We start from the raw sequence: 27,616 nt of genomic DNA, 5'->3' as shown, positions 1-27,616 counted from the left end.
TTCGGCAGTTAAGGGGACTTTACAAAGGATGATTATCAGACAGACGAGTGTTAATATAACGCTCGTTGCCGATAATTGCCCTGTGTAAATGGGAACGATCAGCCGATGACCGATCAAACGCTCGATCATCTGCTGGTCGTAACTTTTAAAAAAAAAATGAAATATTATCGTTGTCGGCATCACATCTCCCGGTGTAAAGGGAGACTCGCTGCCGACATGATGATACTGTATGGGGACGAGCGATCGGAGTAACGACCGCTCGTCCCCATCCGTAGCTCCGTGTGACAGGAGCAAACGAGCGCCGAGCAACGATGTCTTGTTGATCGGCGCTCGATGCACCGGCCGTTTATCGACCAATGTAAAAGGGCCTTTAGTTGACACTTTGAACAATTTTCCTTAAAATCTGTCAGTGAAATGGCTTCCATATTACTGCATATTTATCTATGCTGAACACCTTGCAGTTTTCAATCCTCAAATGCAGTTGACCAACTATACTGTAAGATATGAGTCTGCGAGATGTAAGAATGAGGGGAGAGGCTACTCTGGTACCTCAACTTTGTCCTTAACCTGTTAATGACTGTGCGCCATACATTTACTATGTGTGGTCCTGGGCTTTAAACCTGCGCCATTTTACTCTTCAATTGCAATAGAGCAAAAGTTTATTGGGTACCTGGCTTCCCCGCCAGATACCCTGGAGTTTTTTTTGCTTGTATCTTCTCTGTTTCTGCATACAAAGTGCTGTGTTCAGAATAGAGACACTAAAAGAGAAAACCATTCTCTATTCTGAGATCATGTCGGGAATCTGGTTTTATTTGTTTTCAAATCAATTTTATTTTCCATCTCTCATGGAACTAGTTTCGAAATATTTCAGTACTTCCTAAGACAGCAGTGAGATCATAATAACATACGTACAGAGAATGATTTAAAGGAACAAACGGCGCCACAAACGCCCACATTGGCATTGTTAATAGGTCAAAGGGGAAAACGTTATGTAATTACAGAGCATCTTGAATAGTGTATAAAATTGAGGCTGAAACAATAGCGCTGTCTCGCATCATTTGAACACAGGGTGCCCACTTCGAGATGCCAATTCTTATTTTGTGTTTCCAGAGATTTTAAAGGCTTGGATGGTTTGTTTATCCCTTTGTGTTAGTGTTCTGTGTGTTTTAAACTTTTAAGTACTTTTACTTAGTTTGCACATTCCCAGATGCTAATAAGTGATGTTTTTATATTTACATTTCAATTGTATTAGAACTAGTTAAGTTTGTAGAACGTTAAGTAGCTTGTTATTTTTATATTTTTTTTTTATCTACAATTTTAGTTTTTTCCCCTCATATAAATTACCGTTCTGGAAGATGTACAATCTACCAGAAACTGTGTATCTGCATTTCACAATGTTACCATATGTTGAGATCTGATAATATTTTGTATGCTTAAAAGCAGGGTTTCCCAACATTTCCCATATATATATATATCGGGTACCTCCTAGTAAAAGTATTTATAACCAAGTACACCAAAGGCTACAATCCATTGTATTCCATCAATCCATATATTATCCTGTATTGTGCCCAATTGGGCCCCATGAAAATGACCGTATCCGCATATACGGTCCGTAGTGCATCTGTATTTTATCTGTATATACGGATCCTTAAAAAAGGAGGGAGGCTGCAAATTATGTCACCATCACCTTGCATAGCAACGCTTTCGTAAATACGAACGGTTTACGGCTGCACATCCAGATTTACGGTAGCCGCCCATAGGCTTCTAGTCTGTGCCGTAATTACGGACAATAGGACAGGTTCTATAATTTTTTCAGCACAGACACCCATCCTTGAAAATACGGAATGGTGACCGTGGCATCTAGAAATGAATGGGTCCGTAATTACGGATGAAAAATATGGTCGTGTGCATGGGGCCTTAATGCGTAATTAATCCTACCATTCAGTGCCATACTATTCCCGACATTCTGTGCTCAATTAATCCTTTTGTTTATTGCCCACCCGTTCTCTGTCATACAGTGCCCCTATAAATTTATAAAGTCATATATACAAATGCATGCAGACAGTCAGTTACATATACTCTCATTAATACTCATATTCTAAATATATACCCATACATACAGATACACATATAAATATACCAAAGCTGAGAGAGCAACTTGGAAGCCGGTGCCCAGTATGTACTGCTTGGGGTACACCTACCATGGGTTGAGAAACACTGCTTTTAAGATATAGATTCACAGTTTGACTGGCAATTTAGTCTCTGTTATCGATAGATCTTACTATGGCTTATGTGAATATTCGGGAAATCTTGGCACATCAACACATAATTAATCAATGTTTATGTGCATCCTAATATTCTAACATATAAGAACCTCATTATTTTATTAGGTATTCGTATGTCACAAAGTCCAGGACTAGAAAGTATTAAAGAGAAACTATCAATATGACAGACCTCTTTAACCCTTTTTAGCCAATCTGTCAGTGATTTTGGGCCTTAAAACTGCTGCGCGATATAGGTGAGGGTATTGTAAATGTACCATTTGTCTCGGGCATGCAAATTGCTTGACCGAGAAACAGACATTATATTCCCCTGGCGTGTTGATCGCAAATGCTCTGATTGACAGCTTTAGTAGCCAATTAGGATACTGCTAGAGCCATCACTCAAAGCAAAGGGGTGGCGTTGGCAAAGTGCAATGAGGAGAAGCCAGGAGCACTTGCACATCAAGTGCCCACCTCAGTGGCACTGGCAACCGTGGCGCCGGGGGGAATTAAACATTGACTTCTTGGTCATGAAACTTGTAGCACAAGATAAGTGATAATTGTTTTTTTTGTGCCACAAGATAGGGGATCATTTTTGATCGCTAGGGGCCCCACCGATGAGACACCCACCAATCGCGAGAACCGGGGTCCCAAACCTCCCCTCATTGCTCGACCGTAGTGAGGAGGACATTGAATGAAGTAGCGGTCGAGCATGTGCGCTGACGCAAGTATAAAATAAAAAAAAAAGCCGATATTAGTTAACGCATTTGATTACGTTAAGGGAGCATGGGAATATTGATTAGGGTTGAGCTGTTTCCACACCTCGGTCAATTTATGCTTTTTGTTGCGATTTTTGTAATATCGTGGCAAAATGGACCGGTTTCGACCGCGATGTGTAAACACAGCCTTGGAGTTTGTATAGGGAGATGAAAAATTACCGTACATACCTACGGAATCCTCAAATTTATTTGCATGCACAAATTGGTTGGTACAGGCACGTACGTAGTTTTGGCGTTTCTGTAACAAAAGCACCTTTGAACATAGACATAAATGGTATGTTTCAACTGCTTACATCTTACAATTCTTTGAATTTTTTTATTTCTTTTTGCAAAAGGGGTCTGCTTTAGTCACAAAGTTGAATTTTCATGCAATTTTTTCTTATCCGTTTGATGCAAAGTTGCGTGAAGGCAGTTGTGTGTATAAATTATGAAGTTGTGTTTCTGTACACGGTATGCTGTGTGCTCTCAACAAAAAATGTAGATTTTGGTAGCCTAGTAGCTCTTTGCCGTGTGCAGTATATATATTTTTATCATATTTGTGTATGACGGCCAAATATTGCTTGGCCTCTGTTTCAACGTTTGAGATCAAGCTCTTGTTGATGTAGATGTATGTAGTATATATGAGTTTTGCACACCGTGGTGTATTTTTTTTGTGTGCAAACCTCTGCTCACATGTGAGCTTTAGGTTCAAATATATGTCATATGGCATTTTTATTTTTTATTTTTTTCTTAAATCCTGTTTGTCACAAAGTTTCTGGAAGTTGGATATGGTTGCCAACAGTACGTCAAGACAATTGCAATAGTTTGTCTGCTTTCAGGAAATATATAGGTTTTGGGGTGCACTTTTCATAAGTTTTGTTTGTAAATGTTAAACGTGTGAAAATTGTCCTAGCTACCAGAGGTACAAAATGTCCAATAACCTCTGGCAGCAAAAAAGGTTAAAGAGTCACTCCAGTAAAAAACTTGGCTATTGGCCGACGTCATGGAGCTCCACATGCCCCTAAAGCGTAATTTACCTGAAAGTTGCCATTACAGACATCACAATACATTAGAATATTGACTACTCCCCTGCAGGATACTAATAACACCAGTGATGATGGGGCTTTAATTATAATAATGTTAAATAGTATATGTTAATGTTAAGTAGTCTAAACCCCTAATGTTTCTGTCAGTCAGGCTCCATGATGCATTGCTTCTGACTGCCAGTTTTACATTTCCCCAGTCTGGGAGGGGCTTAGTTGTGTGCACCCGCCCACTGATATCTATGTAAGGAGGAGGTAATTTACATGCGGCTGACTCAATTACAGGCCTGAAAAAAATGGAGTCATGGAGATAACAGCCACTGGCTGCTGCAATGTAGAAGATATGTAGTAACAGTAAATAAGAGGATGCACAAATACTATTCATCTATTTGATGTGCTCGCTGATATTTCATTTTTGAATGAAAGGGTGATTGAGTGCTGGCACACCAGCAGCACTCCCAGTGATTATTTACATGCATGTAGCATGTGACTTCTGCAGCTCAGCGGTGATCTATGGTACTCTGGCATTATGACAGAAATACGATTTGTCACCGCTGAGTCCTCTGAATAGTTGCAGTGGTCACATGGTATGTGCATGTAAATAATAACCAGGAGAGCGTCGGTGCTGGATCACCGGGGAGAAGGACGGGTGAGTACAGCTTCCTTTGTTAACCGTTCGCATAAAAATGTTGAAACCCGGATAACCCCATTATGCTTTATTAACGTCTGTCGGTGAGTTATTAATTTTCTTACTATATTTTATGAATATGTTTCCATCCATACTATGCTGTAATAGAGGAGATGTGTTAAAGAGAATCTGTCACTAGTTTATTAATTCCCCATCTCCTAACTAATCTAATAGGCGCTATGATGCTGATAACTATAGTGTGATTTATTTTCAAAATCGTTGAGTTATTACAAAGTTATGAGCATTTTTCTAAATATGCTAATGTGCCTCTAATAGCCAAATAGGAGGTGACTCTTTCTTTTCACTCTGGGTAGTGTAATGTTTTCTCTATGATGCTGTCCAATTAGCATACAGCTTCTCTCCCTTTCCCACCCAGCAACACAGCGTGATCATATAGTATACAGCTTCCATTCCCGACTGTGTTTTCAACTAGTTATATCTCCTGTTGTTTCACAGCTAGAACTTGCGATCCTTATGTCATATGAAAGATTAGAATCTCATCTTTCATATGACACCAGATCCACTGTAGTAGCCAGAGATATGGCTATTTGAAGTGATCCCCATTCCCTCCTGCCTCAGTCTCTCACACGGTGTGAAGCAGCTTCATCCTGATAGGACAGCGTCAGAGGCTGTGGGGTAGCTCCACCTCAGGAGAATCGCTGCAGTTGACGCCCATTTTTCAAGTATAGCCTCATTTGCATATTTATTTTAAAAAAAAGCTCATAACTTTTAAAATAATAAACATTTTAGGACACAATTTTCACTAGCATTATCTGTGTGACAGCGGCTATTAGATTAGCTAGGAGATGGGGCATTACTAAACTGGTGACAGAGTCTCTCTTTAAAAAGAACATGATGCTCAGGGGTCACAAATAATAAAAGGTGTTGTGCTTTTCAATTCAACATTATGACCGCTTTAGCTTGCAGTATGATCCAAATCTGGAGGAATTGAAATATAGCAATGGTGTCATTTAACTGTTGACTTGATAATGAAACAGAATGATATGTCTTGATTCAAGCATTACTAAATCTTCACATATGTCTGCTTTAAAGTTTCATGAGGAACGTCAAATGTCCTGGGATCAGAGAGAAGTAGAACTTGAACGTCAACTAGATATGTACGAACAGCAGCAACATGAAGTACTCAACACCGCTCGGAAGGTACATGCACATTTGTGGGATTTTTTGTTATGTTTAGCAGCATAACTATCAAAAATTTTGTATCCTAGTTTGAAGAGGCCACAGGTGAAGTGCCAGACTCCAGTCTACCACTACCTCAACAACTTGACTTAGCACTGCGTAAAATAAAAGAACACGTGCGGATTATCTTGGAAACCAAAGCTATATGTAGGACACTGGAAGAGGTAAGTAGAAGCATTAATATTTGATATATCTTTATACTTGATTTTTAATGTCCTTATAAACAAAGGAGTTTACTGATTGCCACTAAAATGTGTGTATATATTTTTGGCAGAAACTTAAAGAGAAGGAAGCTCTGCACTGGACAGCTGAGCAAAATGTTTTGAGCAGAGATAAAGTGATAAATGAATTTAGACTTCGCTTACCTGCGGTTGTCGACCGAGAAAGGCTGATGTCTGAGTTTAACCAAAAAGAAGAAGATTCAGAGTTGCGGCAAGCCTTGAAAGTTGCTCATCAGACAATTGAAAATATGCAAGCTCGACTTAATCAAAAAGAAGATGTTCTGAAAAAATACCAGCGTCTTCTGACTAAAGCAAGAGAGGTATGATAAAGATAACTAGGTCTTTCCAGTTGTCCCTGATCTTGAATAATGTCAAATACTATAGTTCGTCAAATACATTCTTTGCTAATGCATTTCTTACCTGCACATTGTAGTGGCGGCCATTTTTGCTGAGTCTTATATTTAGAAAATATGCCTAATGCTGGTATGTACTAAAAATGGAGGCCTTAAAGGGATTTTCTCATATTGGGAACCCTTGTCCCTTATAAGGGCATATGGACATCATAGTGAAGGGTCCCCCACTTGGCAAAGAAGTGGCTCTCATTTATGTATTACATTGTCAGACATTCATTTGAATTGAACGCATATAATACTACATTTTCCCTTTAGCATCCACTGCCATGGAAATGGTATAGTGTGGCAGATTTTCTGCCAGCATATTCCACTGTATGTTGGGGATTTGGGCGCTAGACTTAAGAAATCAGCTGATCGCTGTGGCGGCTCATATGTGAAAGGGGTTGTCTGCGACGAAACATCCTGTTTAAATTGCACAGTGAATTGGTGAAATATGTTAACAACGAACACCGGTGGATTTATATTCGAATGGAACTTCATTACCCATATAAATCTGCATTTTTTTTTTTATTGAAACACCTTATAAGAATACCATTTTTTTAATTCTTTCTTTCATGGATAGATGTAGAAGATATTCTTTTAGGAATATTTTTAGTATGTTCCTTTGAAACTAAACTTTTTTTATACGTTTCAACTTTTTTTTTTGAATAATCACTGTCTCTAGAGAAAACATACTATAGCTCATTTATAATACATTAAAACAGAACGCCAAAGACATTGGAAGGTATCCAGAAACATACAGGATACAGGCTGACTCAATATACTGCGAAAATTGCAGCTGCTCCACATACACTATTAACTAGTGCAGTTTGGTCTAAGCAGCTGTCACACACTTTAAATATTCACTGTGATAAATGTATTAATAAGCTGGCGGATCACATGGGACACCAGTAATACAGCATTATGACACTTTAGTAAAGAGAAGGCCCTATCTGTTACTGGTGCAGTTTCCATGCCATCGTAAAGCTCTTTGGATGAGAAGCCCTTATTCCTTGGAGATGTATTACAGGAAGAAGTAAAGTGAAGCCACAACAGGAAATCTTTTCACATACAGAATTTAATGACTGAAAAGCGAAACCTCACTGCTGCCTAAGCTGCGATTTCAAAATGCATCGTGTCTGTTTTAAAGTGAATCTAGCAATCAACTAGAATCTAAAATAGTTTTTACTGGAGTTTGAGCTAGACAACCTCTTCCAAATCTCATTGGGGGGGGGGGGGGGGTTGGAAAGGTCTAAACTCCAGCCAATAATTTGGGTTTTTATTAATTTTGTTGTACATAAATTAAAAGTTCTGCAATTTTCTAATATATGTTGTGTTTCGGTTCCTACAATTTTCAATATTTCTGCTTGCTGTCTTGATTCAACAAGAATGTATAGCAGAGGCTGAAAACCTATTGATAAATAACACTTCTCACAACTGAGAGTTTGCTACAATTGTATCTAGCCTTGTGAGCTAGACTATCTAAATTTTGGGCAGATAGAGTTTACCTATTTCATTCTTTTTAGGAAGCAGCTCAACTGGTGCTATTGCACCCTCTGGGGCGCCTGTGTAAAATGTGTGCACTATGGAAATTACGGTCATGCTTAACCTGATGGACAGAGCCACCATTTGACCACATCCACATCTCCTTAGAAGTGCCGTGGGAGAAAGCATGTAGTGTCTCTCAGCTAACCAAGCTGTACCTTAATTTGCATAGAGCGCTCCTTTTTTACAGTGTTCCGCTCACTGGTTTCTATAACAGATGGAGCTATTTCCTATAGAGCATCTAATATATTCTTTTACTTAAAGAAGGGTATGTATGAAAGATTCTGCCCTTTGTCTCACAGGAGATTCCTATACTGGATACAATTGTAGGAAGCTCTCTGCAGTTTCAGGTATTATATACAGAGGTTTCTAGCCTCTGTATATAAACAGGAATGTATATTTTCACTGACCGCAAGTAAAAATCTTGAAAATGCTGAGGAATTAAAACACAAAGTATATCAGAAAGTTGCAGAACTTTTCATTATACAATGAAAACTCTTTACCAGGTAAAATCAGAAAACCTCTCAAAGTATTCTTATGTCTTTCATTTCTATGTGTTTTGTGGCAGGCAGTGATGAGAAAAAATGTAAAGGGTTTTCTGGTTTCTAAAAATTGTGTGCAAATAGTTTCACTGCAGTTAGATTAGTCACTTACTAATGTACGGTCTACAGCTGAAATGCCTCTGTAAGCCAGTCTGACATGCAGTCACACAATCATGCTCCTGGTGTTTATTCTCCTGATTGTCCAATGTCCTGTACACAGAACTTGTGGTTATTTTCCCTCTCTCCCCTTCCGGTGGTATGAGATGTTACAAGTCTCATGCATCTTATCTCTACTCCTCCATTCTTCTTCCTCTCTCCCTGTCTCTAGAGGGATCATGTTTCACATGCTGGGCAGCAGATTCTAGCAGCAGAGCTGTGTCTCCGTAGCAGACTGTGTAATTACAGCACTACCTTAAACCTTGTAATAGCGGGGCATGCAGGCAGCTGTTAACATAGGCAATGTGAGCGGGGGGAGGAATCATGGAAACAGTCGTGCTTTTATATGGTAATCCCACCCACAGCAAGCCCTATCAAATTGTAAATACCAGTGCTGCACAGAGCTGGGCCACATCATGAAAAATAACTACTTCTGAAATATGGTGGCATAATCTTGTGACCATATAGGTACTTTTCTGTTATTTTCATAAACTCAGAAAACCCCTTTAAGTTTGTAGCTTCACTAAATCGCAATCCGTATTCAGCTATTAGTCTAATTTGTGTGATTTTTCTGATGCCACATGATGACTATTATTATAGTTATTAGTAGTAGGGACAGTAATATTCAGCATATACGAATAATAACAAGTGTGATAATAAGTCTCTATGTGACTGCTTTGCATAATATTGTGCTACTCTGACGGGTTCCGTCACCTGCTGTGCTGTCATATGAATAGCAAATGTTCGGAGATCTGCCTAAAAACGATAAAGAAACCCTGACTGGGAATTACAAGTAACCATAGAGACACAGCAAGTAAACACTTTGTGTGAAGTGCAGTTCATCAGTTAGTCTCATTTGTTTTGTTTTGGCAGTGCAGAGATCTGACACGTCTAGCAGTGCCATGTACGCATAAGCAGCACAGAACCTCTATATTCCCCTGATTCTTATTTTTATCACTGCTACAAAGCACTAGTTTATGGATAATTTTATAGTTTATGAATTAATTTTTCTGATTATTATCTCAAATAAGTTCTACTGAACAGTTCAATCATTCGGCAGTAACAAATATTTTCTACCCGTTCTGTCTTTGAAGTCTATGTAAGCTACATTATAGACCAATACATACTTTTTTTCCAGGAGCAGCAAGAGAGTGCAAAAAAGCATGCAGAGGATCTCAAAGTGTTACATAAGAAGTTGGATCTGCACTCCGATGCCTCGATTACCAAGTTTAAAGAAGCTGCTCTGGTTTGTGTTTTTATTTAGCACTGTTGTCCCACTACTTAGTGCTCCGTATATCACTTACAAGCTGCCCACCGTTTGCCCATAACATGGCATAGTGTTAACTATATAGTGTATTATTTAGAGCATTGGTAAAATGATATTAAGACAAGTTTCACGCTACATTTTAGTGTCTGTATTCTGGCCACAACATCAGGAAACCCCTAAGGCCTCATGCACACGACCGTGTTTTTGCGGCCGCAATTCCCCCGAAAATCCACGGGAGAATTGCGGCCCCATTCTTTTCTATGGGGCCGTGCACAAGACCGTAGTTTTTGCGGTCCGTGCACGGCCCGGGAGCCCGGACCGCAGAAAGAACGGGCATGTCTTATTACGGCCCGGTCCTGCGGTCCGGGCTCATTGAAAACAATGGCCGCGGCCATGTGCATGTCCCGCGATTTGCGGGCGGCCTGCGGCTGACAGTCCGCTGACAGTCCGCAGCCGGCCGACCCGAAAATCACGGCCGTGCACACGGCTACGGTCGTGTGCATGAGGCCTAACACACACACCCATCACATGCATCTGCTAAAATGCGTCTGTATTCTGGAAATGTGAAACCGGTCTGAGATGGACACAACGTTTTTTTATCCCATGTTCCGTATTCATGCAAACACTCATACAGCCAAGCAGAAGTCTTGTTTCTCCTTTATAGTAAAACATCTCATAAATTATGATAAAATGTATTATTTTCTAAAATGCTTTTTTTGATTCACTTATTTGAACCTCTCTTTTGATCTTTCAAGAGTAGTGTTCTCCGCTTTTGTACCACATTTTCTCTTTATACCCTACTTTTTTTTTTATACTGAATTAATAGCTTGAGCAACCACAAAGGTTTACGAAGCCGGTCACTTGTGTTAATGTCAGGAGTTCTACGGAAAGGCCATCACTATTCAGTCATAAGAAATAAACCGAATGGGGAACTTGTGATTAACAAACACTGTAAGCTGATCTGCTAAAGAAAGAACGGTTTTTCCATTGTATTATAGGAGTTTATGAAGAAACCCACTCTGCAAGTCCCATCAAGTACACATCTAATGCGTTTGGCAGAGATGGAGCAGACAGTAGCTGAACAAGACACTTCATTGTCTACCCTTTCCAACAAACTAAAGAACGCTACAGCAGACCTGGAGAGGCAGAAGCAAGGTTATGTGGCTAAAATGAATGAGCTAGAAAACAGTAAAGCCAGGTAGATTTAACTTGCATTTGTTGTCAGTGTTGTTTAACCTTTAAATTGCTTTTTATCATAGACCTTCTTGAAGTTATGTCATTAGAGATCATTAATATGGTCATTTTTGCAGTTCGTTTTTAGTTACCAAAAGCTGTGGCTATTGCAATACACCCATGTGGCGAAAAGTGTTTATTTTACCTTTGCTAAAGTGTTTGTCCTATTGCCCCCACTCCTTTAACCGGGTCGAGTCTGTGCAATGTGTGGTCACTATGTTCCTTGCTGATATCGGCACCTCTTCAATCTGCGTATGCATCAGAAGCAAGTGCCCACACTCAGAGATTTTATACTGCGCATGCTCAGTCAGCTCCAAACACTTGTTTTGACTCCTTGGATTTTAACGGGGCTGCGCAGTAAAGAATGGAGGCCCGAACCTGCCGAGAGGTGGAGGGAAACGTGGGAGAGCTGGGAGGGTGGATGATCAGGTTGGCCTATTATCAAGCCCGCCCACTACTCTCCATCTAAAATAGGAAGTGAAAGGTGTTGCTGCGGAGAACACTAATCCAGCAAGTAATGGTTTTTAATATAATAAACTAAGTGATTAAATGTGTGTATTGCTCAGGGTAGAGGACTTTTAGTTGTTGGAAAACCCCTTTAACCTTTTTGCTTCTGCAGGCTTTTGAACAATTGTCACACATTTGACATACACAAATAAATCCTGAATTATAAAAAAAAAAAAAAAAAAAAAGACCCCCTTGAAGTGACAAAAGAGACAGCACACATCTCATCTGATTGGTAAGATGGGATGATAACATAAATCAATATTCATGTGTCACACCTCCCTGATGTCAGTGGAAGGTGACAGTAAGGCCCCATGCACACAGCAGTGCCCGTAATCACGTTCCGCGCTCGGACACCTATCCATAGCGATACGGAAAGGAGTCCGCAGCCAATAGAACTGTATGGATCCATAATTGCCGACAATTTTTGTGGTCGTGTGCATGGGGCCTAACCGACTGTGATCACTCTCTTCCTGTTACGCATGCAGCTTCCGCCCTTACACAGAACCAGGAGGGAAAAACTTTTCGTCTGCTCCCTAACTTTAAATGAGTGTTTATACTGAATATTGCATCTACACCTTTGGTGGTATTATTTTAAAGCTAACATTATGGGCTTTAAAATTAGACCAATGTGTAAGCTTTACCTAATTACATACATTCTTGGGAGTAAAATGGTTAATGTCTTGAGTAATACGGCTACTTTTTTATGCAATCCCACTACAGCTACTTTAGCAGAGTCCCATCAGACAGCTTTTGCCCATGTGACTTGCATGCAGCTTTAGTTGCATATTTTTTATCTTCCCACCCCATGTCGGCTTGTTTGTTTTCCATTGAAAGTGATCTTCATTACAAAATATACAACTTTACTCTAGGCGAACGAAAAACATCTAGAAAAAGTGTTGAAGTATGTATTCCTGTGGACTGCAATTGTCACACATCAAGCCTGTGTGTTTCGCAAGTTCATTCGCATTGTTATTTTAACCCGTTAGCACAAATGTTTGTACCATCACGTCCTTATTTCAGGCTTAAGACCGCAATAAGCTGCAGTGGTATGCCCAGTGGATGGCACAGGTGCTGTGCCCATGCCATCTGCTGCGGGTGCTGGCTGTAATACACAGCTGACATCCTGCTGCAACGGCCAGGATCAGAGATAACTGGGATTCCAACCATTTGACCCTCTTAGATGCCGTGGTCAATGGTGACTGAGGCATCTAAGTGGATCCAGAGGCGGGGGTTCTCCATCAGTCACCCATCATTGCCTTGCGATCCTCCAATGGATTGCCGTGAAAAACGGGGGCCTAACAAAGGCAGGGCCTATAGGAGATGGGCACTGTAATGTAGGTGACAGCAGTGCTTTTTATTTAGAAAAACTATCTATTTTTACCACGTTAGGAGTGATTTTAGCTTTATGCTAACTTGTTTCTTAATGCCCAACTGGGCGTGTTTTTACTATTGACCAAGTGGGCCTTGTACAGAGGAGTGTATGACGCTGACCAATCCGCGTCATACACTTATCTCCACTCATTTAGTCAGCGCATAGTGACCCTGCGTTGTTTACGATGTGCTGTCTTATACTGACACATTGACGTTACTGAAGTGTTTAGACAGTGAATAGACATTCCTTCCAGACAGGACGGGATGTATATTCACAATCCCGACACTTCGTTAACGTTTCTGTGGTACTTACAGCAGAGCAAAGCGTAATCTCCCTGTAACCTGTCATTTACAGCGTGATTTCGCGAGATTACGCTTGCTCTGCTGTAAGTACCACAGAAACGTTACCGAAGTATCGGGATTGTGAATAGACTTCCTGTCCTGGCTGGAAGGAATGTCTATTCACTGTCTAAACACTTCAGTAGCGTTAATTTGTCAGTATAAGATAGCACATAGTGAATAACGCAGTGTCACTATGCGCGGAGTAAATGAATGGAGAGAAGTGCATGACGCTGATTGGTCAGCGTCATACACTCCTCTCTACAACGCCCACTTGGTCTAAAGTAAAAACACGCCCAGTTGGGCATTAAGACAGTAATAAAGCTAAAATCACTCCTAACGTGGTAAAAATAGATAGTTTTTCTAAATAAAAAGCATTACTGTCACCTACATTATAGCGCCCATCTCCTTATGTAGGTGATAGGGCACTTATAATGTGGTGACAGAGCCTTTTTAACTCTGATCTTGTTTATTGCAGTGGGATGTTGTTTGTATATTACAGTCAGCATCTGCAGCAGATGGCACGGGCACAGCTCCTGTCCTCTTATGGACGTAACTGTATGCCATCATTTAAGAGGATGTACAGTTACACCCGAATGCCTGAAAGGGGTTAAAGGGAGTCTTTGATTGGTTTTTTCCCTCTAAATCGCTTATACCACTGGTCGGGCCTTGAGAAAAGCAGTGTCCACATACCTGTATTACATGTCTTGTTTCTTTCCAAACGCTTTTTATTCTTGCATCGTATTCTACTTAGGCACAAAGAGTCCTCCAGACCAGGAAGTGTCCTGTATCTTACTTTGAAACGCCACCACTTTCCCTCCCCTGTACACTTGTCTGACGGGGATACAGACTTCACGTGCAGGATTTGAATGAATCGCCGATGATGCAGCAGCTTGGAAGAGACGTCCGGCAAGTGTTCAGGGAAGGGTGGCGATACATGCGGGGCACTTCCTGGTCAGAAGGACTCTTTGTGCCTAATTAGCATAGGATGCAAGGAAACAAGACATGTAATACAGGTATGTGGACACTGCTCTTTTCATGACCTGACCAGGTGTATAATCGGTTTGTGGGGAAAGAAACTTTTAGCATTTTTTTCTAATTGCGTTGTTATATAATTTTCCATAAAACCAATTCAATACAATCTTACGGCATCTGTAAAAAAAACATACAGTTTTTTTTTAACGTACTCGTCTATTGGCAACGGATGGCGTCCATGGGAGGTATATATATATATATATATATATATATATATTTATATGTTTGTTTAACATCTTGTGCTATACAGTACATCTCGGGATATGATGGGTTTAGAGATAAGTTAAAGAGGCTCTGTCACCAGATTTTGCAACCCCTATCTGCTATTGCAGCAGATAGGCGCTGCAATGTAGATTACAGTAACGTTTTTATTTTTAAAAAACGAGCATTTTTGGCCAAGTTATGACCATTTTTGTATTTATGCAAATGAGGCTTGCAAAAGTCCAAGTGGGCGTGTATTATGTGCGTTCCTCGGGGCGTTTTTACTACTTTTACTAGCTGGGCGTTCTAACGAGAAGTATCATCCACTTCTCTTCAGAACGCCCAGCTTCTGGCAGTGCAGATCTGTGACGTCACTCACAGGTCCTGCATCGTGTCGGACGAGCGAGGACACATCGGCACCAGAGGCTACAGTTGATTCTGCAGCAGCATCAGCGTTTGCAGGTAAGTAGCTACATCGACTTACCTGCAAACGCTGATGCTGCTGCACAATCAACTGTAGCCTCTGGTGCCGATGTGGCTGACACGATGCAGGACCTGGGGCAGGAAATAAGTGACGTCACAGCGTGATCTCTCGAGAACACGCTGTGTGTCTGCACTGCCAGAAGCTGGGCGTTCTGAAGAGAAGTGGATGATACTTCTCGTCAGAACGCCCAGCTAGTAAAAGTAGTAAAAACGCCCCGATGTACGCAAATAATACACGCCCAGTTGGACTTTTACTTTTAAACACACCCACTTGGACTTTTGCAAGCCTCATTTGCATAAATACAAAAATGGTCATAACTTGGCCAAAAATGCTCGTTTTTTAAAAATAAAAACGTTACTGTAATCTACATTGCAGCGCCGATCTGCTGCAATAGCAGATAGGGGTTGCAAAATCTGGTGACAGAGCCTCTTTAAGCGAGGACCCATCTTTACGTCCTCCGTTCACATCACGCTTTCGGTCATTCATATACCTTACAGTACACACTTGTAGTAATGATGTGTTCTGTGAATGCTTTAGTAATCCCCTGCTATACGTAATATGCTGCGGTTTTTATTTATTTCTGAGTAGTATAACACTTTATTAGGACTATTTCAAAGAAACCATTCTTCTGTTATCTAATTAAACTGCTAGGCACAACAAAATTCATCTTGTGAATAAGCCCAGTGGGAACCGCTTTGACAGAGCAGGGTAAATTAACTGAGCAGTGCCACACCGAACCCCCAGACCACACTTGTTACTGGTTACTTGCTCACAGCTTTCATGTGGAAGTCTGATGATTGTAACCCATGGGGCTTCTTATACACGTTACAAATTAGGAAACCATTGCGTTCATTTTATCTTTTTCTATCCCTCCTATTACTCTGTGGGATATCATTAATATCTCTCCAGTGTTACCGGCTCTGGGTGTATTTTTTCATTCATGTATCATAGCTTCATATCTAAAATAACGTGAAAGAGCAATAATTTAATATGAATGTCCCAGGGATGGATCCATAATAACATATATGTTCCTATTAAATACTGTATAGTTCATGAATAGCATGTTTTTTTAATATCTACCTTTTATCCGAGTTTTCTGTCTTTATGAGTGAGCACTATTTTTAATAGGGAAGGTTGTTTTAAGATGCCAGATAGGTTATTTTTAATAAGCAATCACTCAATCGACGACTGTTTACATAGTTTGTGCCACCTATCCAATCGTTGTTGGCGACACATCTCAGGGGGATATGCTGCCAACTATTATGTAAAATGGGACCAAACAAGAGTATTAACGATTGTTCGTCCCCATACAGAAAGCATCGGCCCATGTAAAAAGGCCTTTTAAGAAGCGCCAATCGAGTTGTTATATCGGCGCTCATTATGTTTAGAAATCTGTCCATGTAAAACAGCCCTTTTAATGGGAGCAATTCCAATAATAGGTGTATAGTAAAATGTAGGTGTAGAGTGAAAATAGGTGTATTAGTTAAATTTTTTTTTGCTTTTATATCAACATCATATTCTGCAACACTATCGCATTAATTCCCTGATATATTGGTGAAGATTCAAGGAGAGCAAACCTACAATTAAAACCTAAAGATATTTTCGTGTAAATAAAGCTTTATGCAACTTTCTAATATACTTTGTGTTTCAAATCCTCCTGTCCTGAAAATGTGCTGCGTACACTGATGCACTATCATCACCTGTTTAAAGGGGTTTTCTCGGCTATGGGGGGTTCAAATGCATCTATGCACTTGTGTAAGCAGCACAATATGGAAATGGGTTTTCTGCCTCTAAATGTAAACAAGAGTGTTTCCAATCACTGACCGCAAGCAGTAAGGATCAGTTCACATAGAGTTTTTTTGACACGGAAAGAGTGCCATGCTCTTTCTTTGAGCAGTTTTTTCGCCTCATACTTTCCATTAAAAATCAACGTGAAGCTGAAAACCCCTGTGGTGTTCGGTTCTATACTTTTTTTGCCCGCTATCATTGCATTAGATTCAATGGCCGCGGGCCAAAAAACGTGAAAAATAAGTGTTACAACAACGCTGGCAGTTCAAAATCTGCCTCAAAATTCCTTCAGGCAGATTTTTTTCTGCCTGCAAAATACTCCGTGTGAACTAGGCCTTACAGTGTAACCTCTTTGAAATGTCCTCCCAAAATTGCATTAAAAAGTGTTCTCCTATGGGGTTTCTCTTCTCCATCAAGAAGATGGGTAGTATGTATGGTGGAGTTTTCGCTATGCTGTATATTATGCAAGGTTAATATCTTATTAATTAACACTTAAAGGGTATGTACACCTTTTGATGGCATTTTTTTTAAATAGATTAGTCAGTGTGTTTGGTGTAACTTTGTAATTTAGTCTTTAATTAAAAAATTGTTTTCCTTTTGGAGATACAGCTGCTCTGTATTCTCTATATAGAACAGCTGTATCTCTCCTTTTTATACTGAATCAGTAAGTCCCGCGGACCTGGCGGGTTCTGTGTCGGCATTTCTGTGACACTAAGTTCTGTTCATAACTTAGATGTGATGGATTACAGGTGGATCCTGCGTGTCAGAGACACACAGGACCAGCCGACACTGAACCTGTGAGGTCCACGGGACTGACGGATTCAGTGTAAAAATAGAGATACAACTGTTCTATATAGAGAATACAGAGCAGCTGTAACTCCAAAAGTAAAACAATTTTTTCATTAAAGACTAATTACAAAGTTACACCAAAACACACTGACTATTAAAAAAAAATGCCCTCAAAGTTGTACATAGCCTTTAACCTTTAAAATTACTTGATGAATATTGGCCATATGTGCAAAAATTACCTAATAATCTGCTTCAGCCAGTATGTAGCAATTTTCCTTTAAAATTTGTCAGAAGATGATTGTCTTGTGTTGGTGACTAAAGTAGAATGAGTTGAGTGAAGAATTACATTTGAAGAAGTTCTACTTTGAGATAATATATATTTTTATTTGTGCTAGGCTTGAAGAGAATTATATTTTAGAACTGAAAAAACATAAGAGTGACGCTGAAGAGCTGAGAGTTCGCCTCTCTGAGATGGAAAGGGAAACTCATTATCTTAACACGGAACTAGAGGTGCAGAAAGAAGCAAACACCAGAGCTCCCACTGCGTCTATGAGGAATTTAGTTGAACGTTTGAAAAGTCAAGTAGCACACAAGGAAAATCAGCAAAAGGTATTCTGCCTAATCCTTTAAAAATATGGTTTACATATTGAAAAGGTTATTATTTTAAATCTAAATTCATGTCACTTTATGAGAGATTTACCTCACTGCTCTGCTTTTCTACCGGATCCCCTAAAACTCCCACAGGAGGCCGCGGGTTATACAAGGTCCTGACGCCGAACAGCGTCAGGGCCTTATATGCGATGCAGCGCTTAACGTCCTGAGTGCTGTGTCACATACAACGTACTGGCTCTGCCTGGCATCAGTACCTTGTATACGCCGCCGATATATTTTATTGTTGGGTGGACAGGACACGACACAGGCCTCTACTCTGTGGGGCGGTACCAGGTAGACATATTAGAGAACTACTTATAATAAAATCACCATAACATTTAAAGTGACTGTAAAGGGGGCTTCAAATAAATAATATCATGTTTGTGTTGGAAAAGCAAGCAGCGATATTGTGCCCGATGGCGGCCGGTTGTGCTCGATATATGTCAAATTGCAAAAATCTGGTGCTTAGCTTCACTTGTGTATTAAAGGAAACCTACCAGAAGAAAAAACAAATTCCTGTGGTGTATATTACATTTGAATACCTTATTACTATGCGGATATGTTCCTTAAAAAAATATGCACACAAAAAGGGCAGACTGCATGAACCTGTAGGTTCTTTTCTGCCATCAGATGTTTCTATGTAAGCACCACCTGTAGGAAATAAAACCAGCATAAGGTGAAAGAGACAGTAGGTAGATGGAGGGCGATTGCATAAAGGTCAAGTTGTACCTAGTATTTGCATATTGGGTGGACTCAAGAGTTTGGGTAATGAGTTCCTCCATCCTTTGTGTAGGGGCTATTTCCTCAAATCACTAATCCAGGGATTCAAAAACGCAAAGGAAAACTGTTTTAGCGTGCGAAAAATGTCATGTGAGGTATGTCCTGTTTTTAGGGGCATAGGAAACATGAAAAGATGCATAGCTTCTGAGATGTCAGGAATTACTACACCCGTCACCTTGCAACAAAAAAATAATTCATAGAATTGCGCCAGAGTCATCGCAGGGCAGGGCAGACTGTACCATATATGAGCCATGGTGCCGGTTCAATGGACTACATCACCAAAAAGACATCTGTAAGGCCCCATGCACACGACCGTGCCCGCAATCACGGCCCGCGATTGCGGGCACGGCCGGCCGCTGACTGACAGCCGCATTTTCGGGCCGTGCTCCCATACAAAGTATGGGAGCACGGCCCGCAAAATGTGAAAGAACGGACATGTTCCATAATTCCCGGAACATTTTCACAGCACTGACACCCTTCCGTAGTGCTACGGAAAGGTGTCAGTGTTCAATGAAAGTGAATGGCTCCATTTTTGCGGACCGCAATTGCGGTCCGCAAAAACGGAGGTTTTTTGCTGTCGTGTGCATGGGGCCTAACAGAGGAGCCTCACATATAGAGGGCTGTTGGAACATAACACCAATACGACAGGATTTTAAAACTTAGTTTTAGTGACAATAACTGTTTTGTGAGATAAATACAAGCCTGTAGCCAATTAGGCATTTGTAAATTGTCTACCTAGTTCATTCTCCCAAAATGGGGGATGTAGTTGAGTGTGTTAGGAGATTACGTTTTTATACATTGAGATAGTGAAGATTGGCACGCAATGGCCATATATATATATATATATATATATATATATATATATATATATATATAGTGAAGGAAATAAGTATTTGATCCCTTGCTGATTTTGTAAGTTTGCCCACTGTCAAAGACATGAACAGTCTAGAATTTTTAGGCTAGGTTAATTTTACCAGTGAGAGATAGATTATATTTAAAAAAAAACTGAAAATCACATTGTCAAAATTATATATATTTATTTGCATTGTGCACAGAGAAATAAGTATTTGATCCCTTTGGCAAACAAGACTTAATACTTGGTGGCAAAACCCTTGTTGGCAAGCACAGCAGTCAGACGTTTTTAGTAGTTGATGATGAGGTTTGCACACATGTTAGATGGAATTTTGGCCCACTCCTCTTTGCAGATCATCTGTAGATCATTAAGATTTCGAGGCTGTCGCTTGGCAAGTCGGATCTTCAGCTTCCTCCATAAGTTTTCGATGGGATTAAAGTCTGGAGACTGGCTAGGCCACTCCATGACCTTAATGTGCTTCTTTTTGAGCCACTCCTTTGTTGCCTTGGCTGTATGTTTCGGGTCATTGTAGTGCTGGAAGACTCAGCGACGAGCCATTTTTAATGTCCTGGTGGAGGGAAGGAGGTTGTCACTCAGGATTTGACGGTACATGGCTCCATCCATTCTCCCATTGATGCGGATAAGTAGTCCTGTGCCCTTAGTAGAGAAACACCCCCAAAACATAATGTTTTCACCTCCATGCTTGACAGTGGGGACGGTGTTCTTTGGGTCATAGGCAGCATTTCTCTTCCTCCAAACATGGCGAGTTGAGTTAATGCCAAAGAGCTCAATTTTAGTCTCATCTGACCACAGCACCTTCTCCCAATCACTCTCAGAATCATCCAGATGTTCATTTGCAAACTTCAGACGGGCCTGTACATGTGCCTTCTTGAGCAGGGCGACCTTGCGGGCACTGCAGGATTTTAATCCATTACGGCGTAATGTGTTACCAATGGTTTTCTTGGTGACTGTGGTCCCAGCTGCCTTGAGATCATTAACAAGTTCCCCCCGTGTAGTTTTCGGCTGAGCTCTCACCTTCCTCAGGATCAAGGATACCCCACGAGGTGAGATTTTGCATGGAGCCCCAGATCGATGTCGATTGACAGTCATTTTGTATGTCTTCCATTTTCTTACTATTGCACCAACAGTTGTCTCCTTCTCACCCAGCGTCTTACTTATGGTTTTGTAGCCCATTCCAGCCTTGTGCAGGTCTATGATCTTGTCCCTGACATCCTTAGTAAGCTCTTTGGTCTTGCCCATGTTGTAGAGGTTAGAGTCAGACTGATTAATTGAGTCTGTGGACAGGAGTCTTTTATACAGGTGACCATGTAAGACAGCTGTCTTTAATGCAGGCACCAAGTTGATTTGGAGCGTGTAACTGGTCTGGAGGAGGCTGAACTCTTAATGGTTGGTAGGGGATCAAATACTTATTTCTCTGTGCACAATGCAAATAAATATATAGAATTTTGACAATGTTATTTTTTTTTTTTTTTTTTTTATATAATCTATCTCTCACTGGTAAAATTAACCTAGCCTAAAAATTCTAGACTGCTCATGACTTTGACAGTGGGCAAACTTACAAAATCAGCAAGGGATCAAATACTTATTTCCTCCACTGTGTATGTGTGTGTATGTATGTATGTATGTATGTATATATATATAATCAATAGGGAGAAAGGAAAAGGCTGGCACTGTTGAACCAGATTAAATGGTACGATTGGAGTATCTCAAATGGTTTTCGTATCCTTGATGGATTGTAGCAGCCGAGTTGCCCCGGAGGTGCTCATCGACCAGTATAGCACAAGACAACTTGAATTCAACAAAATAGAAAATTTCGAGGCACTCACCGGACTTGCAACATAACTTCTTTATTCAAGAGATCTCGGTCAGGATGTGGAATTAGCCTACGGCCGTTTCACGTCTGTACACGCTTTCTCAAAGCCCTGGCGTCACTTCCTTTACCTGCCCTTTTATCCACAAGTCAATACAAACTATTACGTAACAAAAAAGACAGGGAAATGCCCAGTATATAATAGTGAAATGATACATCATAGTTATATGAAGCTAAAATTACAGTATACTTATATTTATTCATTACATTAACAACAAAAAGGTTTTATGTTCTAAAGGCACTCAGGTCGTTTCGGTCATTGAGACCGAGAGGTCCTAGTGCCCCTATCTGTGAGATTATTTCTGCCTCTTTTTGTAATAGAGTTCTATGTCTATCTCCTCCAGACAATAACGACTTAATGTGAACTATACCCACAAACCGCATACATCGAGCATTATTTTCATGTTCTTCCTTCATGTGTTGTATCAACCTAGGGCATCCCTCGCCTGTGATCAATGATCTTATATGTTCACGGAATCTTATATACATAGGTCGTATCGTTTATCTACATAAAATCGACCACAATTGCAGATTATTGCATATACAACATATTGAGTTCTGCATGTTATCAGCTCATTAATTTCGAAAGCACAGCCCCCTAAATTCAGGTTCCTAGTGTGAATAATGGAATTGCAATAATTGCACTGTCCACCTTTTATAATTACCTTTCGGTCCTATAGCTGATAACCAATTCTCATTTCCCTTTTCTCTTTGGGAAAAACGACCCCTAACCAATATATCCTTTAAATTCCTGCATCTACGGAAAGATACTATTGGTTTCCTAACTGCGACCTCTGTCAATAGTGGGTCATTTTCAACTAGGTGCCAGTTCTTCCGAAGGATAACATCGCTCATTGGACTATGACCAAAGGATAAAACAAACCTTTTATCCTCTTTAACATTGGATCTTTTCTTCCTCTTTTTATTGTGTTGTAATAGAGATATCTGTTTATTATAACTTGCTTTATTCAGAGCTTCCTTTACCAATTTAGACGGATATCCCCTTGTTTCCAACCTCTTACTCATCTAATCTGCCTGTTCAAGGAATGTAATATCACTGCTATTAATTCTTCTTAAACGTAAAAATTTAGCATATGGTAAAGATTGGGTTACATGTTTTGGGTGATAACTATCATATTGTAAAAGTGTGTTAGTGGCTGTAGGTTTACGATATCCTTTTGTCTGTACCACACCCCCTTCTATTGTCTATCTATAACTTCTGGTAGTTCTCCTTTAATTATGAACTGAAGTTTGAAATGCGTAGGTGTTCTCTCCCCGGGATTTTTCAATTTCTTGTTTTAATTTTGACTCAAACAGTTTTGTATTTTTGCATATCATATCATGTGCTGGACCTCTGACTTTGTTCTTTGGAGTTCTCCTTTAAGGCTGCTTGATAGAGGTCTAATTCACTAGAGAGCTGTAATAGAAGTTTGCATTTTGAAGTGTTTTCTATGACCCGTTCTTAAGATCACTTTTCTTAATGCAGCAAATCCTTTTATAGTAACAATGAAATATCCCCAGAAGAAGAAGACTGTTTTGCTGAATGTACCTTTTATTGTCTATTTCAGGCTTTAAGTAAAGCTCTTCTAGCTCTAAGGGCAGAAATGACCACTCATGCTGAACAGCAGATTATTTCTGCAGCAGCACAAAAGGAAGACAATTTAAACATCCAGCAGATTGTTGATAGACAGACCAAGGATTTAAAGGTGAGAATGAAATTTTTTACCTGGATATAGATTTATTACATATTCAGTAAGCAAAGAAAGATGACTCTGCTTGTTAGAGCTTGCCATTTAAGATTGTTAGCAGTGTTTGTTCATTTAAATGTTATATAAAATATAATTGCTCTAGCAGTTGCAGTCTTTTTTTTTTTTTTTTCAAACAGTACCAGTGCCAGCCTGGAGATGGCACTGTTGTAGTTGCTGCGCTTACAACACTATAAACACTAGCAGCAAGATGGTCTTTAGTGTTGCAGTACATAAACAGGTACATTCATGTACTGCATTATCTATCACAATTTTGGTGCAAAGCTGTATTGCTGTAAAACAAGAGCGTAATAAAAAAGTATATATTTATTTTGAAACCTTTTATAAGAAAAGAAATGTATAAAATTATCCACTGCACTAGATTCTTGCACTACCTGTGGTTCAGTAGTTGGATGTTTGTTAAGGGAGATACTTGTGAGTACGATGCTGTGAAAACGAATTTGCCCCTCACCCAATTTCTTTCAGTTTTGCTAATTTTGTCATTTTTAAAGAGGCTCTGTCACCAGATTCTCGAATCCCTATCTCCTATTGCATGTGATCGGCGCTGCAATGTAGATAACGGTAACGTTTTTTGTTTTTTTTTAAAAACGTTCATTTTTGGCCAAGTTATGAGCTATTTTATATATATATACAAATGAGGTTTGAAATGGACAACTGGGTGTTTTTTTTTTCGTTATGTCCAACTGGGCGTGTATTGTGTTTTTAACTGGGCGTGTTTTTAAGTTTATGACGCTGACCAATCAGTGACCAGTCGGCATCATACACTCATCTCCATTGATTTACACAGCAGCGATTTGCAGCCACATAAACCGAGATTAACGTTAATCAAGTGTCCTGATAATGAATACACATGATCATCCAGCCTGGACGTCATGTGTATTCAGAATCCTGACACTTCTGACTCTTTTCTGTGAGATTTCTAGCAAGGGAAACGAAATCTCGCGAGATTACGGAGGTAAACGAGATTTTGTTTCCCTTGCTGCAAATCTCACAGAAAAGAGTCAGAAGTGTCAGGATTCTGAGTACACATGACGTCCAGGCTGGATTTCATGTGTATTCATTATCAGGACACTGTAGTAACGTTAATCTGTGTATGCGGCTGCACATCGCTGCTGTGTAAATCAATGGAGATGAGTGTATGACGCTGACTGGTCACTGATTGGTCAGCATCATACACGTAAACACGCCCAGTTAAAAACACAATACACGCCCAGTTGGATATAACGGAAAAAAAACGCCCAGTTGTCCATTTCAAACCTCATTTGCATAAATATAAAATAGCTCATAACTTGCCAAAAATGAACGTTTTAAAAAATAAACTTAATACCGTTGGTATTTTAAACCTTAGTGACCAGAGCAATTTTCGCAGTTTTGCTATTCACAGATGTAACGCAGTATAACTCTGTATGTGTTTTATGTATCGATGTAAATTTTGCACTGTTTTCTTGAGACATGTAGTGCTTCCATTTTGTGGTATATATGTATAGGTAACATTTTTGTTCCTTTTTTTTTTTTTGTAGCCATGGAAAGACGGGAAAAAATTACATTTTGATTTTTCATCATTTAAAATGTAACAGTTTGAAAATAAAAGTAATTGTATCATACAAATGTATTGAAATATATTTTTTCATTTATCCTGATCATAAGGACACCTGACTTGGAGGTGTAGTTTATTTTTTGATCAAAAATATAGTATAAAACACAAGTACCCCTTTTTTCAATTTCGCACTAAAATTCTATTTCTAGCTGTTCAATTTCTGTTTTAACCCTTCACACTTTTTACAGAATTCGTCCAAGCTAAGTCCAAAAAAAAGTAAATAGCATTTTTTTTTTTTTTTACAAAAGTGTCACATTTCTTAAGCCATTTTGAAACACCATATGACATACTGGTAAAAGTGACACCTTTCCACATTCTGCTATTTCTGCCGTGTACGGCGATACCAAATATGTGTGTCTAACCTATTATATGTACCCGTTATAGGGCATATCATAGAAGGAGTCCATTTTGGCTTTTGGAGGCCTTTTTATGCCAGAACTGATTCTAGGGAACCACGCTATATTTGCCGTGGTACTGCAGGTCATGATAAGTATAAATGTCCTGCTAATATTCATCTAGGGGTATAGTGAGTATTTTTAATAGGCGGAAAGAAAAAAATATATGTTTTTCAAGAAAATACAGTATTGCTGCATTTTTACAGTAATCCAATAAGTAACCCTCCCTTTTGGTTCTCCCGAAAAAAAAAACTGTGAAAGCTAATAATGTGGGACTGTTTGATAAATTTAAAAGTATGGATAGTTACAGAGACCAGGATTAGAGGGACATCTAGGGCAATAAAATTGTGTGTCCCTTAGTTTGCCATTTTTGCTGCACACTCTGCATCGCTTTTGGGGGTATTGTTTTTTTTTTCAGTAGCCGGCACAGGGTATACAAAGTGACGTTCCACAAGCCGTCGGACATCTTCTGCCTCATGGCTGTGTCTGGGGTCAGGGGGCTAAAATAAAAGGTGTTCAATTATGTTCTCCAGAGATTAAAAAAAAAAGTATTTTGCCCATTTGATTTTTTGTACAACACAAAGCCATTGTATGTTGCCATCTGTATAAGGTGGATGGCCACCTTTTTATACCAAGCGCAGGATTTTCTTTGCACCAGGTATGGCTGTAAAGCCTGGTCAGACAAATCCACTGCCCCCATGAATTTATTATAGTCTGTGATGCAGACCGGCTTCTCTTTATCAGAGGTGGCACCACATTCCCTCACTGTCACTTTTGTGTCTATGTGAACCGTGATTAGCATGAACACATCCTTGTGGTCATTAAATTTTATTGCAAGGTTTCCACTGCAAAGACCACTTGATTCCCCCCTTCTCAGGCATATTCTCACCAGCTCCTGTGGCAAGCCCCTTCTGTTTTTACGGCTTGTTCGGCAAGCCCCTGTGTCAGCGGCATGCAGGTGCTTGTACAAGGGGACGCTGGTATAGAAGTTATCAGTGTATAACTGATAACCCTTATTCAGCAGAGGCTGCATCAAGTGCCAGACTATTTTGCCACTGCATCCTAGCTCACTGGGGGGGTTGATATCCCGGTCTTTGCCTTCATTGATTCTAAAGGCAGATGTGTAGCCTGTACCGCTCTCACAGAGCTTGTAGATTTTAACCCCATATTTTGCTCTCTTTGAGGGGATGTACTGGCAGAATGAGAGCCTGCCTTTGTAACTCATCAGCGATTCATCCACCGCCAGGTTTTTTTCAGGGTTGTACACCGGCATAAATGACTCCTCCAAAATTTTCATCAGGGGCCTTATTTTATACAGGCGGTCACGGCCTGGATCACTATGGGGGGCTGGTGATTGTCGTTAAAATGAAGGAAGCGCATTAGCACTTCATACCTGCTTCTGGTCATAACGGCTGGAAAAACAGGTGTGGCATGTGTAGGGCTTGTTGCCCAATATGACCGGATTGAGGGCTTTTTCACTAACCCCATGTTGAGGATGAGCCCCCAAAAATTGTTTAAGTTCGCCAGTATTTGTGGGGTGACACTGCATAGGAGGACGTTGGCTTTTCAGCAAAGAATTGGCGAGCATACAGATTGGTTTGGTTAACAACCAGCTCCAATAGTTCATCTGTAATGAATACTTTTTAAAAAATCAAGGGCTATAAAATTTTCCACATTAATATTTAGCCCTGGTATGGCAAAAAATTCTGGGATATTAGGGGAAAATGACTCTGGGTACCCACTCAATATATTCTGGGGGAATAGAGTGGGCCGTGTTTTGTGATTTCTGTGACATGCCCTGTGCTTGTGGACTCTGCAGTGACACTTGAATTGCAGAAAGCGTATCACTGTCGTCGCGATCAC

General features: G+C 40.0%; 1 protein-coding gene across 1 annotated transcript in view; it reads left to right on the top strand.

The window, feature by feature from the left end:
• The window catches only part of CEP290 (centrosomal protein 290), a 214,458-nt gene that overhangs the window by 121,772 nt on the left and 65,070 nt on the right, over window positions 1-27,616 (top strand). Inside the window, exons 32-38 of the mRNA XM_075856803.1 lie at window positions 5,804-5,911; window positions 5,980-6,114; window positions 6,225-6,491; window positions 9,945-10,052; window positions 11,072-11,271; window positions 18,216-18,429; window positions 23,564-23,701. Coding sequence (XP_075712918.1) covers window positions 5,804-5,911; window positions 5,980-6,114; window positions 6,225-6,491; window positions 9,945-10,052; window positions 11,072-11,271; window positions 18,216-18,429; window positions 23,564-23,701 — 1,170 coding nt within the window. The remainder of the gene's footprint in view (window positions 1-5,803; window positions 5,912-5,979; window positions 6,115-6,224; window positions 6,492-9,944; window positions 10,053-11,071; window positions 11,272-18,215; window positions 18,430-23,563; window positions 23,702-27,616) is intronic.

This window comes from Rhinoderma darwinii, chromosome 3 (genome assembly GCF_050947455.1).
Source record: "Rhinoderma darwinii isolate aRhiDar2 chromosome 3, aRhiDar2.hap1, whole genome shotgun sequence".
Lineage (NCBI taxonomy): Eukaryota > Metazoa > Chordata > Amphibia > Anura > Rhinodermatidae > Rhinoderma > Rhinoderma darwinii.
The sequence above is the reverse complement of the archived record's forward strand: the minus strand, read 5'-3'. Positions and strand labels throughout refer to the sequence as shown.